The following is a 21107-nucleotide window of genomic DNA, read 5'->3' on the forward strand; positions in this document are numbered from 1 at the left end:
AAGCTGCTTTTTGTTTTTAATGCATAGTCAAATTCACGAAGAACAAAAGAAGCTAATCAGTACAGCAATGGCTATAATTCTGAGCTGTTTTTGTTCTGAAATCTATAGTGAAACGGGTAGAAATGTTGCAAAAGCTTTCCATAAAAGAGTAGTAAATGGTGTAAGAATTTGTATTTATTAAAAAGTTCCTTAAGATTAGTTCTTTTGCTAGAGATGCCTCTTTCTGAAGTAAGAAGATACCTCAGCCTTTTTAAACGATTATTTATATGCATACTTCTTGAGGAGACGGTGTCAGATTTCACTGCAGCCAGAATGATTGCACAGGAGTGCCTGCCAGAAGAGAAAAAAAAAGCCAACCCAACACTTCCTTATAGAAAGAATTCAGAAGAGGACAAAATAAGCAGTGACCCTTGCTACAAAAATAAACATAATTAGTATGTTTCTGCAATTGTGAGTCTCTCATTCAAAAATAATAATATGGATTAAGGCACTTCGACAAAAGACAGCTCTGCTATATTTAAGTTTTATATGTTCCCTTCACTTTTTTATACTTAAAGCTAGATTTATTGAACCCAGCAAGATCAGGGCCAGTTGATGGATGACATATGATACATTAAAAACACATATATTACAAATGAAAACTATGCACAAGACTTTTAGTAATGCTATATTGTGGACAACCTACAGATCCTGTAGCACATATTGGCGTGAGCCATTTAGTGTTGACAATTATGGCCTTAACCAATTGGCTTCTGTTTTCCAAAACATCATACCATCAGTTTAATCTTAACAACTAGAACGAAAATGTTAAAGGCAGAAGTTAGCAAAGAATGCACCTTTGAGAAATATAGATTGATAAAGATTGATAATAAAAATGCAACAAGACTTGTTCTGCACTATTATTCTTAAAATTATAATACTGATTCTGTTCAATGTTAGCCTTTCTGAAATGTTCTAATTTGTCTGCAGAAGTGTTATTTAATCTTTCAAATACATAGAAAATAAAATACAATGTCATTGGTAGCAATGCAAGGAACCTGGCATCATCAATCCATTTATGCATACTTACATTTCTACACACATCCAATTCACGGTGACAGGGACACGTTCTGTCTGCCCCAGCTTGGCTATGATGTGACAATGATTATTATCTGTATGGTTATCTAAGCATAATGTTGCCTAACAGAGATTTGGTGAGATACCCCATATAATATACATTAGAAAGAGTAATGAAATAAATCTTGTGTAAGGAAAGCTAATCCCCATTCCCCTGCAATACTGGTTATGTTAGTGCATTACAATAAGTGTTTAGTCACCTGTTTTATAACAAAGCATAGTTAGGCTTTTGTTTAAAATTGTGACTTTCAATAACTAAGAAAGCATCTTTAGAAATAAATAATACAAACAAATCTGAATCATCCTTTTAGCCATCCTTTTTTAAATTTCATTACCCTATTGGTGAACCACAAGGAGCCTTTCCTGGCACCCATAAATTAGTGAACTGACTTTCAGGAAATGGCCTGGGTTCAGATTACAGTCTAAGGCACCATCTACATGGAGTTTTCTTGTTCTCCCTATCTTCTTCATAGGTTTTTTTTACTGGGAAATCATTTTTTCCCCAATACATCTGAAACAACATGCACCTTTTACACTAAGTGGATTTGTACCCTTGGATATGCACAACACTAATGAAGCAGCTTAAAACTTGCTAGACATATTTTATAATGGTGCCTTTTCAATACTGGCTTGCAAAATCAATTTACGCAATGAGTTGTCTTCAGACTTCTTGGTAATCCCGTATTTTGTTGCATATTGTTTGCTACTCGTAGTGCTTAACTTCCAAATATTTGTTTAAAAAAAAGCCTTCAGTCATTGGTAACATTGCACAATGATGTCATTCCTGCAACAGATTTTCAAAATAGCATTGAAAAAGCATTCATTTTTTGGCATCTAAATGAAAAAAACAGTTTATGTAAGGATTTCCAGTAAAGCATATTTCAGTTTTAACAGTATGTCAATTATGTATTACATCTCTATTAATACCAAAATTATTGAATGTCTGAACATTAGACATGCATTAGTATTGCTGCTTTCAGATGGTTACAGCTGCTTGTAAACTTTCTTCACAGGGAGTAGCCATGTGGGTAAAACTAAGTAGAGAGAAGGAGTTCGAAGAAAGGTTCAGAAGGTGCAAAACAATGTTTCCTGGATTTATAATGGCTATGTAGCCATACTGAGTTGAAGATCTGCTCTTATGTACAGAGAATTCATATTTAAAGAAAACATTTATACATTTATAGTTTACAGTACCTAAATTGACCTTTTTTTTACTTTTCTCATCTGCCTAATGGTCTCAAACACATAATAAATATTTATAAATGAAGTATTCTTCAGATTTTTAATGGAGATGGAGATAAACTTTGGTAATGTAACAAGGTTATGAAGAGCTTTTATTGCAATGGAGTAACAGAACCATCCCAGACTAGAGAAGAGTGACAACAGCCTACTGGGCCATAGAAATGTTCATTTATCTCAGCAGGTTAATGTCTTGATTTTTTATTTTTGTTTCTGCTTTGTGCCCAAGCTGATCATTGCAAAGCTGCAGGTTTATGTCCAGGAAGGTAGTGATCTTTGACAGACACTGTGTGAATGAATTACAATGCTAATTAATAAGAGCACCACATAGTAGTTAGCACTACTTTAGTCTGTCCACAATCTGCATGGAATTTGCATGTTTTCCATGTGTTTGGATGGTATTAGCTTATGTACTTGATTTTCTAACCCATCAAAAAGTTTCATATGTTTGGTTAAGTAGTCTCTTTAAATTGTCCCATTATGAGTACTTCTGTACATGTACTGTACATTTGGATTGGACATTCTGTAGATTTGGGTTGGATCCTGATGCCTTATCATCCTGTAGTGGACTATGGACACATTATGTGGACACAAAAGTGAAAAGATGAATGGAAGTCCTTTTAATAGGATTTGATAAGTGCCATCAACAAAAGAAAAGCTCAATTTGTTACATTGCGTGAGTGCATTTATATTCAATATGAAAAACGGTAGCAGGCTTAGCCCAGTCAGTGAGCTGACTTCATTTAGGGGCTTTAAGCAGAAATCATTAACAGAATATATTTGTCCTAGTACAGAATGCCTTGTAGCAGTGTAAAGGGATCACCAGGGTTCTGATCTGCTTGTCTGGGTGATTGTAATTTACAGTGTATTTTGAGGCAGGAGAATACACAGAACTCCCTAACCTCCACCCTCCAATCTTTGTCCATAGTGCTTCTTGAATCCCTGGTAACTTGCCTGGTGTCAGGCATAATTACTTAATCACCACATAATGATCCCATTTTCTCCTGCACTTTATGGTACATGCTTAGAGCCTTTAAAGTCCCCTGTACTGCTCTTGTTTGGGTCTGCCTTTGATAGTGGTTAAACAGTGATTTGACTAGTCTATTGCTCATGTAATTCACTGCCTTTTAAGGCACAGTAAACAAATGAAATGGATTAATGGTCCCTTGAAAGGCCTGTGATCTGATAGCTAAGATTAGGGGAGGACTTTAACTGGGATAAATGGACTGGAAAAGAGCCTTTCAGGGATGTGATACATCTGAAGTGCATGCGCCTATTATTAGGAAAGACACATTGCAAAGGCAATAAGGCAAGTCATTGGTGTTTTATCATGCATGCTTGTTAACAGTAAATGAAAAGGTAATTGTGGGTTAGCACAACAGATCTAACAACCATTCTTAAGCCATTATGCTCCCTCAGGTGGCTGTGCACAAAGGTATTGAGAACTTTTTTTTTACCCGATATATATACCTTGCTTGCCTGCATTTAATAAATATATACAAGAGAGCAAGACGATATGTCAACTCTAATGGTACTTGTTTTTTGTCATTGCTGAGTATTTTGTTTAAAGGTTGTGTGGTTGACAGTATCAGAGTAAATTAAGATTTATTTATGCATTGTTCTGATGAGGATGAGCCACAGTAAAATAGAGGGTATGCCATTATTGCTTCATTGTACACTTCAGTTACATACAAAGCTCCAGGATGAGGTGTCTTTTATTTGCAAATTGCTTAATGGTTGGTGTCTGTTTAGTGATCACACATTCAGTCAGTTCAGCTGGCATCAATAGGTTGCTCCTAGTGCAAGTGTGCAAGCCTGCATTTATGGAGGCCTGCTATACAGTGATGTTGCCTCCAGTTATTTCTCTATGGATCCCCAAAACACAGATCTCGGTAAGTGTGTATAATAAAGCTAACCTACTTCAATAAGTGCTATGCAAAAATACAATGAATTAGATTCTTCTGTCCATCCATCCAGCCATCCATACATCGATTCTCCAAAGCCGTGGAGAAGTTAGAGCCTATCCCAGAAGGTATAAGGCAAAAGGCAGGAACAACCCCTGGACAGCATGCCAATTTATTATTATTAAATTAAGCCCTGCATCACCGTATTGGCTGGTGTCCCTTCCAGGGCTCGTTTATAACTTGTGCCTGATGCTTTTAGGGTAGGAACTGGCTCCCCATGACTCTGAACTAGATTTGCTGATTTCGAAAGTAAATACTGTGAATATATAACTGATTGAATAAGTTGAAGAGTGGTGGGGCATTGGATAACACTGAGTTTTTATATCTTTGAGACTTTGACTTAAATATCAGCCTAGACACAGCCAGTGTAGTTTTTGCATGCTCCCTCTGTGTATTCCAATTTTTCCTACTTCTTACGGATGCATAGGTTAGGTTAACTAGTAACTCTAAATTTACACTATGTGAGTAAGTATAATAAAATGTAATGAACTATCTACTCATACACAGTAGATTTGTACCATGCACAGTACATTGGCTATGGTCCATTGGGACCCTGCATTATAATAAGCTGGAATCATTAAATTAATGAATTAGAATTGAAACACATTGATAAATTATATATAAATTACATAATTGTCATTTTTTTGCTCTCTCAGTCCTGATGAGGACCACAGTAGTAACTCAATGGGGTAGGTTGAGCTGACCAATACACCATATCCACAGAAACTTTTTCTAACACTGACTAGAAAATTTCCAGATTCTGTCAGGCCAGATGAGACATACTATATCATCATTCTAGCATTTCCAGAGTCTAACCATGGAGCCTTGCATGGGAGGCATCAAAGGAGCATTCTAACTACAAGCCTAATCCAACTCAGCTGGATATATTCAATTTGGAGAAGTTCTACCCCGAAGTTTTCCTGTATCGCTTTACTCTTTACAATGTTATGGAGAATGAACCTAGAAATCTTTTTCAGGTACTAAATTTCAGCAGTTTATACTTGCAATCTCATTCTTTCAGTCACTACTTATGGCTTGCAACCATAGGAATAAAATAGTGATGTAAATTGACTGTTAAATTGAAAGATTAATCCAAAAACAGCTGCCACTGTACTGATTCAATGGTCAATTTCACAATCTTGTCTTCCCATCACTTGTGAACAAGTTTCAGCATAGTTGAACTCAATCACCTGAGGAAGCTGCTCACCCCTTAGGGGAATCTAACACCTATATTTGTCTGCCTCTACTTTTGTATACAAACGCAACTGATCTTCTTCTCCAAACATATGAACTGAATGGCACATGACATTCCAGAGTATGGATCCGGAACCCATACTATTTAAGTACATCCCACAACATACTGCTATTTACATGGTTGTAATGTGTTTCCAAATTAAAAAATCAAATGTAGATTGGCAAATTCCCATGACCTCACAAATACTTATGCATAAGGGTAAAATGTTGGTCCTCTCTTCCACAACCAAAACAGAATCCACATTTATCCTTCATGATCTGAGGTTCAGGTATTGGACACTGTCTCACTTCTAGTACCCAGTATCCACTTCAACTTTGGGATGTTGAGGAGTGTGTTCCCTAGGTAATTAGAACACCACTGTAGTCTGTTTGTCTTAAGGCACTGCTTCACCTACCATGCAGTAGTGAACAGGCATGTTAGATCAAGCATCCCCTCAAATGTCAGTGATTTCAGCATTCCTGGTTGGATCTCATCCATCTCAGGCATAGAATTGGACTCAACTCCATCCAGTGTTCCTGGCACTGGCTTCTTCAAGGAAGGCAGGTGTTCCTTCCACCATCTCACAATATGCTCAGTAGAGGTCAATGATTCCCCTCCCTGGCTGAGAACAGCCTATATGAAGTACCATCTACCCTTCTTGAATTATTAAATGGTTTACCAGACCCTCTTTAATGCTATCTTTAAGCCATTCTTTACGGTCTTAACAAACTCCACCTTTAACATTGGCCACTGTTATAGCTGCTGGCTTTTTTAGTGTACCAGTATCTCTCAGTCAAAAACATTTTCTCTAACTTGATAGCTTACTGTTGGTATCCATCATTCTGACCAAAGCTCTTTGACAGCTTCATTTAATACTGAGGTCTTGAAAATGATCCTTTCAAACTTTTTTTTTCTATAACCTCTACAGAGATGCGGGAAGAACAGTTCCAAAGGTGTGAAGAGTTGGGAACCACCTTGGTAACCCCATTTAATAAATTAAATGAAAAATAATCTAAAATAATGGAAAATCTGGATGTCATGTGTCCTGTTTATAAATTTTTCTCTTTAAGACATTTCTGTCAAAGGGGCACTTCTGGTTTGACATTTTTTAAAATAGCCAGGATGGAAAGAGCAGGACTTCCAGGCTCATAACAGAAGTGACATCAGAGGTCCTTCCATGATTTCTTCTCCATTCTACAGACAAAAAAGGAGAAAGAGTCAACCGTTGTGTCACTTTACCACTCAGATTCTGCTGCTCTTACCTTACCAGACCCCAGAAGATCATCCTTAAGTGTGCATATTCAACAGTATCCACTTGCTTTTTCCAGCCTACCCTCACTGCCTGTTCGGTTTTTCCAGGTCTATACAGTGGGCACTTCATTGAGCTGGGCCAGCTTACCACCAAATGACAATCAAATGTGAGCTCAGCACCTCAGTTCACCTGAGTGTCCAGAGCATAGACCTCAGATTAGATTACATAGTCAATCATTGACCTCTGTCCGAAGGTACTCTCATACCAAACTGATCTGGCTATGTGGGGCACATGGTCCAACTCTACTCCAAAGCTTGACTTCAAGATTAAGTTCTGGTATCCCTGTTCTGTCAGAAGTTCTTCCTAATTTATTTATCATAAATGTAATTAATGGATTCCTTTTTGCCTGCAAATTCTCCTTAGACTAGGTTGCCAGTGGTAACCCCATCAGGAGTGCACATACCCAAAGAACATAGATCTTAGAATCAGAGAGGCGCATACACTCCTTCACCATTCCAAGGTCACAATCCTATGAGAAGTAAAAGTTACTTTGTTCAAGGTTTAGAAATAAATGTATGTACTATTTATGTTAGGTAGAATGCCTAGAAGGGGCTGGGTGGTCTCATGGCCTGGAACCCCTGCAGATTTAATTTTTTTCTCCTGCCATCTGGAGTTTTTTTTTTTGTTTGTTTTTTCTGCTCTCCCTCGCCATCGGACCTTACTTTTATTCTATGTTAATTAGTGTTCTCTTATTTTAATTCTTACTTTCTCTTTTTTTCCTCTTTCTTCATCATGTAAAGCACCTTGAGCTACATTATTTGTATGAAAATGTGCTATATAAATAAATGTTGTTGTTACTCAAGATGGTGATTATCACAAAATTTAGTGCTAAGACATTTCTGGTGTGACCTGTCTTTTGTTTTTTTTCATTTGGTCGCTGGGATAGAAGCACTTGAGGTGAACTGCATTTTTTGTGGAGATTAAACTGAGCTTTGCCATCAAAATTGTTAAAGGTTACACCCTTTACCTCTTTTTATTGCATAGTCTATTTTGATGACACAACTTATTAGATTTTAATCTGTACAAAAAATGTGAGGAATTAATTTTCCTTCAGATGTATAGATTATTTCTAACACTGCATCATATTACAAGATTCTAACTGTCCCAGGCATAAACTGTCCCTATGTCTATTGTCTAGCAGACCGCATCTTAGAATGAAATCCAAAACTTGGATCCTTAAGGATGGGGTGTCAAGAACATAAGGTACATACTGATTGTCTGACTGCTGTCTGTCGAATACTGCATCATACTTGTTGCATTAGATTGTGCACATTGTTGTATGTCGTATTTTATTTTTACATAGCCTAATTATAACTCCTGTCATTTAAAATCTTCTTTATAACAGAACATTTTCAGAACTGCTCAATTCAAGTCAGGGTCACACATTTGGCAGAACTGGGTGTAAGGCTGAAATCAGCCCTGAACAGAATGTCAGCCCATCACAACTTCACAGCACCAATTTAGAAACTCCAATTATTTCCTGTCTTTGGGGATATGGGAGATAAACTGGAGTACCCAGAGGACAAAAACATGCAGAGACAAAAAGAGCATGTATGAACCACATAGACAACAATTGGGAGTGCAATTTGAACTCATTAAGATGGATCTGTGAGGTGGCAGTACCAACTACTATGCCATCCCACATTATACTTTCTTTGATGTTTTTATTGATATTGCTGAAAACAAATTTATTGACTAAATATGCTGTAAAATTTGAAATAAAATTAAGCATGTTCGATTAAGAAACAAATTCATGAATGATTGCACATGGTTAATAGAATGTAAGCTTAAACTTCAACTGAGAGTATAACAGGTCAGTCATTGTGACGTGTAAAGAAAAAAAACAAGGTAAAAATATCAGAATCTTTCCCTGTCAGCAGAAGTAAAGAGAGGTTTTAGAGTCAGAACAAGTGATCATTCACTACTTAGGTCATTCCCAAGGAACGCGACCTGCTTTATTTTCTTTTCAGTAGAATTTGTCAATATGTGGAAAGATTTGTGCAGTTTTTAATGTTCACATGCACTGAACGCTTCACAATCACAGAAATGAAAAGGGCCACAACTCATAATCAGCATTGGCTACATTTAGAGGTCGTGTATAAAATAATTTACTTATGATGTTTTTTGTGTTTCTTTTGGAATAAAAAAGTATCTTTACTCTATGAAATCATAATTCATTTTTTCTGTTCAGATCCACCTGCTAGGTTTATGATATGATCTTGTATTTGCTGCCTATTACATGTGTTTTAATAAGTAGAATACAGGAGACTGAAAAAAAAAAATGACTTTTTAAAATTTTAATGTGCAATACTGGCAGTGAAGACGCTTGCCTTTGTTGGTTTTTTTTCTCATCTCTGAGTTTCGCCTAGTCTTTCACACCATCAATGGAACTCAGCTAAAGGGATTCTTTTATTTGATTCTATTTATGTGTTATTTAACTAAAGCTTTTGTAAAATGTAATGATTATGGTTTTCTTACTTAAATAATATTTCATAAAAAATAATGAAAATGGAATGCATAAAATCTTTTTTAAACAGTTTCTCAAGTTGGCTACAAAGGGTGCTGGTTCTGTGTGGCAACATTATGTATATTGGCCAGGGGTCTCTGGGATTGGGTGTTTAGATTAGCATTGCTGTGACAGAGTTGAGGGGACCTGTGTGGAGGCTGCATATTATCCTTGTGTTAACGTGTCCTTTTCCCATGTACTGTTGATTGCTCCCATGTTCCAACAGCATGCCTGTCAAATCACATGGTGACTCCAAACTGGGAGTGTTGCATTATTAAGGATGGGCATCCCATCCAAGACTGGTTCCTTGCTTGTACCAGTTCCTACAAGAATAAGTTCAAACCTCACAGAATCCATCCATCCATCCATTTTCCAACCCGCTGAATCCAAACACAGGGTCACGGGGGTCTGCTGGAGCCAATCCCAGCCAACACAGGGTGCAAGGCAGGAACCAATCCTGAAGTTAAGAAAATGCGTTGATGGTTATTCTTAGTTATGTTTAACTTATAAATAACTGAACTTAATTATCACCTGTACAGTTGTGGTGGTATTTGTTTTCACGCTCTTGTGATTTATAGATTTAATAAAATAATAAAAAAACAAATAAAATTAGGGTCTGAATTACTTTTCTTTGGAGACACTGTTAGGAAATCATATTTTGTATTATTTTTTTGTTTATGCTTTATTGCATGGCCAGATACATCATTATGGTGACTTGGGTAAACACCCCAGGGCAATCCTCACAAATGGGTCTGCAAATGCAAGAGAAAAAAACAACCTAATAACAGGGAAAGACTAAGTTTTCACCAACAGTACAAGCAATCACAGCAATTTCCTATTCAGTGCACTTTGTTACACCAATTTGATCCTCATGAATATAAACTTATCTAAGCAAACCTAAATAAAAAGTTTTTTAAAGAAAAGTCTGAGTCCCAGCTGGCTGATATGGGCATGATGAGAAAAGCTGTCTAACAGTTCACTTCTCTGATGTTGGACTTTGATGTTACTCTGCAGCAAAAAAAAAAAAAGTCCATATGGACAGACATTCAAAACAAGAGTCCAGTGGTGTAATTAAAAGAATTAAAATAGAAATAAAAGTAAAAGATTGTGTTTTGCTGAAAGTAATATCTGACACTTTATAATACTAATATTATTAATAATAATAATCATTTGAAAAAGCCAAAAATAATGCAATTAACATTATAAAGAATAACCTTACATATTGTTAAGAGAGGGTGTGACGATGCAGGTTTAGGCTCCACACTCCCATTGCTGTTGGAAGCACTTGAACCCCACACCGTCGATAATGTTACCGAGTGAGCTAGTCAGTGGAGGCAAATAATTCCAGCAAGGGGAAGGTAAAAAGTGCAAAAGTGCTTTTATTAAAAATCCAACAAAACAAACAGTGTTCATAAATAAATAGTGCAGTCCATTCAAAAGTTCTTCATTAAATAAATAATCCATTAAAAGAACGTGGAGGTTAAAATACTAGAATAAAAAAACACAATCCTTTAAAACCGAGGTTAAAATGTTCCTTTAGGAAGCAGTCTTAAAAACAACAAACAAGCTCGGTGCTTCTTTTAACATGCGACTCCCCTGCATCTCCCTGTCCAGGCTTCGCAACAGGGGAGCCACTCTCACTATGCGGCTGCCCTTTCTCACTCACTCACGAGACTGGAGACCTCCCGATCCCTGGCTCCGGTATGGCACTCATCCCAGCCTCGGAGACTTGATTTCCCCAATGGCCAGGACGCACACATTGGGGACTCCAACCACCAAGCCTTCCGACTTCCGCTGCCTTTCCACGGCCTTCTGCAGCTCATCGCTTTCACCAGGTCACTCCCGCTACATGGTCGCTCAGCGGGAGCAACATCCACTCAAACACCCGGGTGACGGCCTTACACCCAGCTTCCTCACAGCTGCCCTCAATCGCGCGCTCACCACATGCACGCACTGCCTGCTTCCTCGCTCCCTGTAATCTCCGTCTTCTTTTCCTTATCTCGTTCTTTTTTTTTCCCCCCCAAAACCGACTTGCGCTTCATTTTAAATGATGAGGGCCACAGCAGTTGCACTATTAGCCATGGGACAATCACGAATGTGGGCAGTTCCTCACCTGTGCACTAGGTGAGAAACGCCCACACCCTATGGATCGCCCTGCGGCTCGCTATGGCCCAACGACTCCTCGCTAAGCCGCGAACATGCCGATTATTTATTTAAAAATGGCCTTTACTCAGTGAGCTGTGGACCCACTATACCACAGAGGGCTGATATGACTGTTTCAAGCAGCTTTAAATGTGCTTTCCAGTTGTCCTTAGCCACCAACAATGACATGAACAGCAATGTGGCAGACAACAAGGCTACTACAGGAGATAAGAAGAACCAATCCACGATAAACCCTACTGAGAGTTTCCCTTTCCAGTCTTTTCATTTGGCCCCAATTTACTCAGTTACATATCACGGTTTCCAAACAAAGTGTCATAGGTCTTTTAAAAATGTTAAATTGATACTTCTTCATTGCAATATTGAAAGAAAGTTTATTTCCTGTCAATGTGATATTGCACCCATCTATTTGTTTATTATATTCATTGCAGAGCAGAAATGAACAAAAAAGGAATGTGAAGTTGAATGATTCATGTGGATTCCCGTTGTAATGAAATTCATGGGACCATAAAAATATTTTGTTATATTGGAAATTTCTTTATTATGAATATGGGGAAAATAAAATTCACTGTTCCATTCCATTCAGATGAATGTGGTGCTAAGATGTCACCTTTGCACGGCTGCACTCAGGTCCTAATATGGGATCCTGAGAGAGTTTGTCTTGTGGTGTGTGCGGCAATGCATTGTTTCAGCACATGGTCCCAACCAATCTCTCTCTATCTCTTACTCACTCTTTTTGACCTGCTGTTCCTCACACTCTCCTGGTCTGCCACTGCGGTGATTCCGAGCTGCTGGTGTTCTTCTAATCTGAAGGTGCTCCTATTTTGTGTGCTTGAGTGCTGAAGCAACAGCTCCTATTTTGAATGAAGTCTTGAGACTGTACCTGCCTTCTCCATAGAGTAACATGGAAAAGTAATTTCTGATAAAGGAGCACTGGAATAATCGGGTAGAAGGGTCCTTTCATCAAATAGGCCTGCCCAGCACTAACTCATCTGTGGAATGGCCAGTAGAATGGCTGCAGTTTGTTGGCCAAGGTCTCTAGGACTCTGAACAAACCTGAACCCTCATATGTGAAATAATCTATTCTTGCATTTTGCTTTGTACTTGTACTATTACTATTGTACTATAGTATTATATTTCTGAGGTGGCAATGATAGATTGACCATCTAGATCTGTATTGAGGGTTACTTGTGTTCAAGCACTTTGAGCTACATTATTTGTATGAAAATGTGCTATATAAATAAATGTTGTTGTTGTTTTCTGTGTATTGTATGGTAGTTACGGAATTTTTTGACACCCATTGCATGCCCAGTCTATCTGGAAAGGGGTCTCGCTCTGAATTTTCTTTCCCAAGATTTCCTTCATTTTTTTCCATACAAGGATTTTTTCAGGAGTTTTTTTTTTTTTGTCTCCTCAGTAAGTCAAGACTCAGGGGCTGTCAAAAAACAGGTCCTGTTAAATCCCATTGCTGCAATCCTTGTGTGATTTTGGGCTATACAAAAATACATTGTTGTTATTGTTATAAAGTATGTGTATTTTCCTTAGAAACCTGAAACTACCTTTCTGACTCTCGTGCAACTAACTCTGTGTTTCAAGCTTGACAATACCTGTATATAAAAACAAAAACAACACTTCTCAAATTGCAAAAAATATTTTATTTGAAAATGAGATGTAAGATATAACTTTATTTTTATTGAAATACAAGTATGAATACAGAAATAAATTGAGACATTACATGTAACTTTTTTTATAGAAACGCAAACGTGCTTCTAATTCTTTTTTTCAGTTCCCAATGCCTGATCTTTTAACTTTGTCTGATTTTTTTCAATCCTTCAGAATTGTTGATTGCATTTAAGGCATGATTCCGATTGCTATCTGCACATCATTTTTCTTCATTCCGAAATCAATTTTTTCCAGGATTGTTCATTTTTCTTTCAGTGTAAACTGAAACCATTTCTCACTTTTTTTGTTGATCGGAAAGAAAACTGTCAGAAGCGCTATGAAACTTGAACAGTACAGTATCCACTCACGACACAAGTACCCTGTATATAATGTGACGTCTACACTCTCACCGAGTCTGTTCTAGACTCAAACTCTTTCAACAGACAGTCACTTTATTTTTGCTTTAACTAGAAAGAGACGACCTGTGGCAGGGATTGCAAAACTTGGCAAAAGTGAAGGCGTGGCATTAAGTATTTTTTGCATCGTAGTATTATCTTTGGTGGCCATTTTTGTTCAAAAAAGCTTCTGTTATACTGAAATTTATAATTCATTAAAATGATATCTCTTTAACATGATGTTGCATGAACATTTATTCGGACTAACAGAAAGTATTTGTTATTCTGAAAACTTTGTTACTTCGATATTTACTATAATGGGATTTCACTAGTATAAAGTTTTGGATCTTTTTGTACTTCATTCCCTGTACCTGATGTATTTTTTACATATTTGATATTCAGAATTTGTGAGTATATGCCTGTGCCTATAGAGGGTTTCTTTAGTGGAGGTAGTAAGGTAAGGTAAGGAGAGGCCTTTTCAGTTTCAATGTCTTGTGGGCCTGTAGGGTCCTTAATCCAGCCTTTCTTCCAGTGCAGGCTGCAAGTTGTCATCATTTTATATTTGCTTTTCCTGAGTTTGACTTTATTGAATACACTAGAAGACAATACAATGGTTTGAGAATATAAGGTGCTCAAGTTAAAAGCAGAACATGACTTAAGTTTTAGTATTGCAAATGCTTCCATGATGTAATGTCATATGGTTATAGCTATTTTTTACCCAATTAATTTATTTTGCTCATAATTTTCTGACTGAATTTTTTTTTTTGATTGTTTTCCGTCCACGTCCTTTTGATGTGCAGCGTAGGCTGATTGGCACACATAAAATGAATGAGTGTGTGAATGAGTGGCACCTTGCCCAAGGTTATCTAGTTCAGGGAGACAGGAAGCTGGTACCTATCACAGGTAGAGAAGCTAAGGATATATAAGCTACTGGTATCTGGAAGGTTGCTGGTTTAAATCGCTTTACGGCCAGAAGGGATCCTACTCCGTTGGAAAAGAATATTTATAAATAAAGTCAGAATTGGATACTTTTTGGAAGGATATTTTATTTGTATTTTTAAAAATGCATGTACATTTCCTTCTTTTAAAAAACTCTTAAACACTAATAAGCATTAGTGGAAAGCCTCAAGATAAGTCAGTATATCAGAAAATGCAAAACTAATTTCAAATGTGTGGTGTGTAATTTTTTTTAACCACACTGTTACAAAATCAAATTTTTGTTTCAGAATGTCTTGTATAGGATTTTGTGTTCTTTTTATTCAAAAAAGATTTTTCTCTCTCTATAACAATGCTTCCATAGCACACAGAGTGCTATAGCAAATATTAACAGGGTAAAATATACTGAACAATGAAGGCAGCAAGCTGGAGCCATGTTCAGTAAAAGTAATTCAATTAGTGTTGATCATGACTCTAGATGATAGGGATTTGAGGAGGAGTAATTTAGTACTTAACAGCCTTTTACATGAGCTGGGCCCATGTGGGAAGTTAAGTATATTGCTTAGATTAATGTTGTGCTTTCAAATGTCTTTTTCAGTAAAGATTAAATATAAAACCGTTCTTTTTCACTTTCTTTCTTAACAATGATGATGGTGTAAGAGCTGTTCAAATTCATTTTTATGTAAAAATAAAAAAGCTGACATTTGTTATTAATTTATTGTGTTGTATTTTTCTCTTGTCCAGTGGCCTTTCACAGTCTCCCTCTGAAAATCAAAAAGGAACCCCAGAGTCCTTGCTCAGAATTGAGCTCTACCTGCAGCCAAGAGCAACCTTACAAATACAGTTATGGGGAAAAGTGCCTGTATAATGTCAGGTAAGTATGATGCTGGGTACATTGCTAGCAATTAACTGGAAGTAGTCTTTTAAAGTTAATGCTAATTCTACTATAAAAACAAACATTTTAACTCATTTAATGTAAATCCAAGAGGTCTATTATTAAATGTGCATGGTTTCTAAACAAAGTTGTTAACCAAAATATATTTCTGTGTACTAATCACTTGCATTTAATTACTCATTAAGTGTGTTTAATTATCAAATTATGCATAAGCAACTAAATAGGCATTATTTCTTTTTTAGTACATTAGGATATAATGATAATATACCTTTTTCCAACACCATAAATTAGTTAAACCCGATAGAGAATAAGTACAGCTTCTCATTTGCACCATGCTGTTCTACACATCTTCTGTCCCTTAAACATCTGCCTTCAAAAGCATCTGTTCCATTTTCCTCCACGTTTTCCCAAACTCCAGATTGCGAACTACAGATTTGAGAAAACAAAGAGCCTTATCTCAGACTTTTTTGCCTACATTTTCACATGCTGAATTCCCTTCAGAATCAGCATTATGTGTCCGTGTGTGAAACTAGAGGTCTGTTGGCATAATTTAACTTTAATTAATACAAGCGCTCTTTGTTCTTCAAATAATTTAATTCAATATTTAGCATCTGCGAGCCAAGTTAAAGTTTCACACCCAGCTTTGGATTTGTTGTAGTAGAACCTTACCAGATGTGATTTTTTTTTTGTTTTTAGAAACCAGACATAAATGCACTATCATGTATATAGTATCAGATACTAATTTTATCAAGCATTTGATGATTTTTATGAAATGTTTCACAATGTGTTGCTGTCCCTTTTCAAGCTATCTGTTTGTGGTAAATGTTAAAATTAGACATCTTATGAAATATCCTTTGAGTACCTGGTAATGTATAAATAATCACAGTCTGATCTAGCCCCCAGCACGTATTTTGCACACTGCCATTATGTTTCTAAGCAACAAAAACTTTTTCGATTGTTTCCAGGTTATTATCTTGTTTGTATTACACTAGGTCAATAACCTGGTCTTTGGCATTCAGTGCCCACCTTTTTGTTTAAAGCAAGGAGATTTGATGTATTATTTATTTCTTATGTAGCTTAGTAAGACAATCATTTAAACATATAAGGCAACAACAACACCTGTACATCATTGTGTTAACTTAAACGGGACATTAATAATGCAGTTCATAATTTGAAAGCATATTTTACTTGAGGAAAAATCCATCTGATTTCTGAACATCATTACTGTATTACAGGGTAACAAAAGCACAAACCAGCCCTGAAAGGAATGTCAGACAATCATAGGTTATTATTACACACACACAAACACACTCACGCTCATTCATATGGGGCCAGTTTAGACACACATTATCCTAATATATGTGTGTGGATGTGGGAGGAAACTGCAGTACATGATATAAACCACAAAGATATGAATGTACACACTGTACACAGGCAGGGAATGCAGTGAGAAAGAAGCCTGGGTCCTCAGATTTTTTAGGCTGCAGCACTGACCACTGTGCCTCCCTTGACTGAGTGAATTAAAAATATTTTTGTTGCGTGGTATAAAAGCTTAAAATGGCATTTGATGTGTATTCAAATGCTAATATATAGTTCAAAGTGTCAGATAATTGGTTTTAAGTTTAGATTTTGCTCAGTTTTTGCACCCGTGTTTAGTGGTGCATGCATATAATTGTTTTCAAGTGTAATGGTCAGTCTGTAAATCTTACCTTCCTTATTTATATGTTTCAGTGCCTATGATCAGAAATTGCAAATTGGAATGAAGCCTTCTAGTCCTCCCACATCATCCAGCACTCCAGTGTCCCCACTCCACCATGCTACTTCAAACCCGCCACCTACTCCAAAATCAGATCGTACTTACCCTCCACATCTTCAGCCATCACAGCAAATGCCTGATAATTCTTTCCAGATGGACCACAGGTGAGTCAGGTAAAGACAGGATTATCTGGAGCAGAACCCATGTAGACACAGTGGGGAAATACGTAAACTCCACACAGGCAGAGCCTAATTTGAGTCTTGATCCTGAAATTCTGGAGCTGTGTAGCCTACTACTAATTTTGCTGTAGATATTATTATTATTATTATTATTATAAGGCGTTTGTTTGGACATGTGCAGAGAGAAGATTCTGAGTATATTGGGAGAAGGATGCTAAGGATAGAGCTGCCAGGGAAGAGAAAAAGAGGAAGGCCAGAGAGAAGGTTTATGGATGTGGTGAGAGAGGACATGCAGGTGATGGGTTTAACAGAACAAGATGCAGAGGATAGAAAGATACGGAAAAAGATGATCCACTGTGGCAACCCCTAACGGGAGCAGCCAAAAGAAGAAGAAGATTATTATTATTATAAGGCCTTTATTTTCATGCGCACAGGAAATAAGATTCATAGGGCCTCCTGTGGTATCATTTAGTAGTTAATCGGAGCAATAACTGGGATTACATATACAAGTAAAATTAGTTATAAAGAATTAATTTGTGTAGATAGATAAACAAATAATAGTTAAAGTTAATTCATAAACTATCAAAATGCATTATCTGGTGAATGAATGCAACAATATAAAGGTCACATTATATTCTCGAAAACTTTACATTTATCACTGGAGAAAACCCAAAAAGGAAAAAAATAAAAGCAGATCAATATTAAAAAGAAAGATAATAAAGCAAAGACTAAGACTGGTACCCAAGGATTTGTTGCAGAAATATAAGGGCAAATTAAACTGAACACATTAACTGAAAAAAACTACTTGTTAACCTTTAAGTTTCCTTTAGAATTTTTGGCAAAATACTATCTTTACTAGCATGATTAGCATCATACTATCCATTTTCAAGCACTTTTACATCTGTGGGTTATTTGAAGTTATAGACTTTTTAACTGAAATGTTCTTTTTTTCTGAAAACTTCATATTATAAATACTACATGTGTATCTATTTAATTGTTTCAGATTTCGCCGCCAGTTGTCGGAACCATGCCATTCATTCCCCACTCCCCCTGCAATGCCCAGAGATGGCAGACCAATGTACCACAGGCAGATGTCTGAGCCTAGCATCCCTTTTCCACCACAGAGCTTCAAACAGGAGTTTCCTGATCCTGTGTATGAGCATGCAGCCATGGTTAGTGGATCAGCAAATCCGACCTATCCACCTTCAATGATCATCAAACAGGAGCCAAGGGATTTCACATATGATTCAGGTTTGTAATTTCTTGATAATAACATTTGTGTACTTATATTTAATATTTCAGCAAACATCAGCCTTTATTGCTGACTAATATATGCATGTGAAGTCTTTGTTGGCATGCAGTAACATGGGGTCAGATTTATAAAACTTGCGAGGATACCTGAAACGTACATACACACTCTCCACGCAAAAGTCAGGATTTATATAAGAAAACTTGACAGGAGAATGTGCATATATTTACGGTATAATGAAAGACAAACAATGAAAAAGAGTCAGGGGCACCACCCATTGACTCTGTGCAATTGTATAGAAAAAAAGATGACAGTTCTCAGGAATGATGACAGGATGTCTATCCAGATGCAAGTTCAGAACAGAAATGGTGGTAGCAGTGGTTTTAAATGATCCTGGCAGGAGGAGTGGGTTCCAGGAGGATGGACAGTGGAAGTAATTTCAGTGGTGGAATTGCTGTCAGGCTTTTGTTCTGCGGAAAGAGGAAGAGTGAAGGCATTAGCCAACAGTGCCACTCCTTGGTTCGGCGGGTTATCACCATCACCAGAGTCCTTAGGCTGCCTCCAGTGTGCACGTTTATGACTAAAACAGCAACTGTAACCCATATGTATGCAACATTTGGAGAAATCGGGAAAAGATGACACCCTTGATCATGTAGGTAAATGCAGCTAAATAAACAAAATGACAAATTACACGCATAATAATACATATCACCAAACCGTTATTGTAATGTACCTTGATGTGTCAAACATATTGCACCTTAAACATGATGATTATGATGTACAGTCTGTATTTTAGTTCCCTTTTAAGAGTGTCAGTGCTGCTGGTTATTTAGGCTGCCTGTTGTCACTTCTCAGGGAAAGGGTCAGGAATATCTCAGCCAAGTTTCAGCGCCATCATGTTCAATGTGCTGGAAGTCATAAACCAACTAAGGGTTTACAGTTTCTGTATGGTTTAGGTGTACATACATAAAACATAACATGTTTTTTCTGACATAAAAAATTGCCAACATAAAAAGAAAATGTTTACAGCAGTGTCCAGTTTGCCTAACATAATCAGAGCAATTAACTACATGGTTTTTGAAATAAGCACATCTATCAGGAATGAAGCTTCTTTGTTAACCATAAGCTGTGACATTCCATTAACACACAAGTCATTTGTCATGCCAGGAAAAGTCTGTCAGACTTTGTTCAGTGACCTGGGTCAACCCATAATTTATTTATTTTGAGACAAAGTAGCTTTGGCAGATTACTTGTTGTTGGTGCTGTACGTGAAGGCTGTCTTTTTGGTAAGGTGACTGGTTGATCCCTCTGTGTATCTTTACATTGTAATAACATTCATGCCATTACATGTGCCAGGTGATAATACCTGACGTTCTTGCCTACTCAGTTGTTGAGTGCAACATAGGACTCCTCAAATGCATTTGGCCTGTGTCTTGGTGCGCCAGGTAGAAGGCTGCTCCACCAGCTAATGAAACTCTGAGGCATCATGATTGCATGTGTATGAAGGTGATTGGCATAGTCCATACAGAGTGGGAACCAAGATGACTGTCCTTTATAAAGGTAAGTTGCATAGAAATGTGCATATGCCAGGTTTTATAACTTTATTTTAACATATACATTTTTCCTGTATTTTGGCATACACATACTTCCTAATCCACACAAAGTTTTATAAATGAGACCCCATTACCTATTTATGAGTTTAACAGAAATGTTCTAAAAATGTATTTTTGTTTCAAACCTGATTCAGTAACTGCTTTATTTAATGTATTCTTCATCACTAATACTATTTATGTGTTTTAATATCAAATGTATTAATAGAATGGGATAAATGAATAGCTTCACTTGATTATAGCTATAAGAAGTTTAATGAAACCAATTCAATTTAAAGTTACTAATTTTATTTGTTAACTTAGATGTAAGTGTTGTATATAAGTTGACAGCACAGCCTGCTGCATCTACTATTTTTCCAAGGAAGTACAGAACATTGGCCAGTTGGCCAAGGTCAAACCACCTAGAGTAGAAGAGCCATAGGAACCAGGTTTTAATAACCTCCAGCAAGCTTCATTTAAACTGCAAAGTTGAGGAAGATAGACTGTCTTGAAGGAGTTAACTTTTAATGCAGCATATAAATAAAGAGAGACACAAATTTTCAAAAGCAATGCAGATTTTGCACTTTTGCGCTCAACTCCTTCAATGGGTTCTTCAGATAAAACAAAAGAAAATAGGTCAGTGCTTCATGTGAAACTTCAATATATTCGCTACAAAAACAGTTGTGTACAGTTGTTTCTTAACATTTTACAGAATAAAGAATCAGAAGGGAAGCCTGAATTCTTGCATTCTCCATTTGCCTTTGTCTGTGACTTGAATACAATTTCTTGGTGAAAAGCTGTTCTGACTCTAATGGATTCAATGATTGGTTAAAATTGCATTTCATATAATGGATTCAGTGATTGTCTGAAATTGCATTTTCAATACTTTAAGCAAGAAAGACTTAACAATATTTT

At 36.8% G+C, this 21107-nt stretch overlaps 1 protein-coding gene across 3 annotated transcripts in view; it reads left to right on the forward strand.

Moving 5' to 3' along the window:
• etv1 (ETS variant transcription factor 1) overlaps positions 1-21107 on the forward strand; it is an 88323-nt gene that overhangs the window by 40161 nt on the left and 27055 nt on the right. For all 3 annotated transcript variants that reach the window (XM_039736334.1, XM_039736335.1, XM_039736336.1), the window contains 3 exons: positions 15269-15398; positions 17151-17339; positions 18358-18605. In XM_039736334.1, coding sequence (XP_039592268.1) covers positions 15269-15398; positions 17151-17339; positions 18358-18605 — 567 coding nt within the window. The remainder of the gene's footprint in view (positions 1-15268; positions 15399-17150; positions 17340-18357; positions 18606-21107) is intronic.

This window comes from Polypterus senegalus, chromosome 15, assembly GCF_016835505.1.
Source record: "Polypterus senegalus isolate Bchr_013 chromosome 15, ASM1683550v1, whole genome shotgun sequence".
In the NCBI taxonomy this organism is placed as follows: Eukaryota; Metazoa; Chordata; class Cladistia; order Polypteriformes; family Polypteridae; genus Polypterus; species Polypterus senegalus.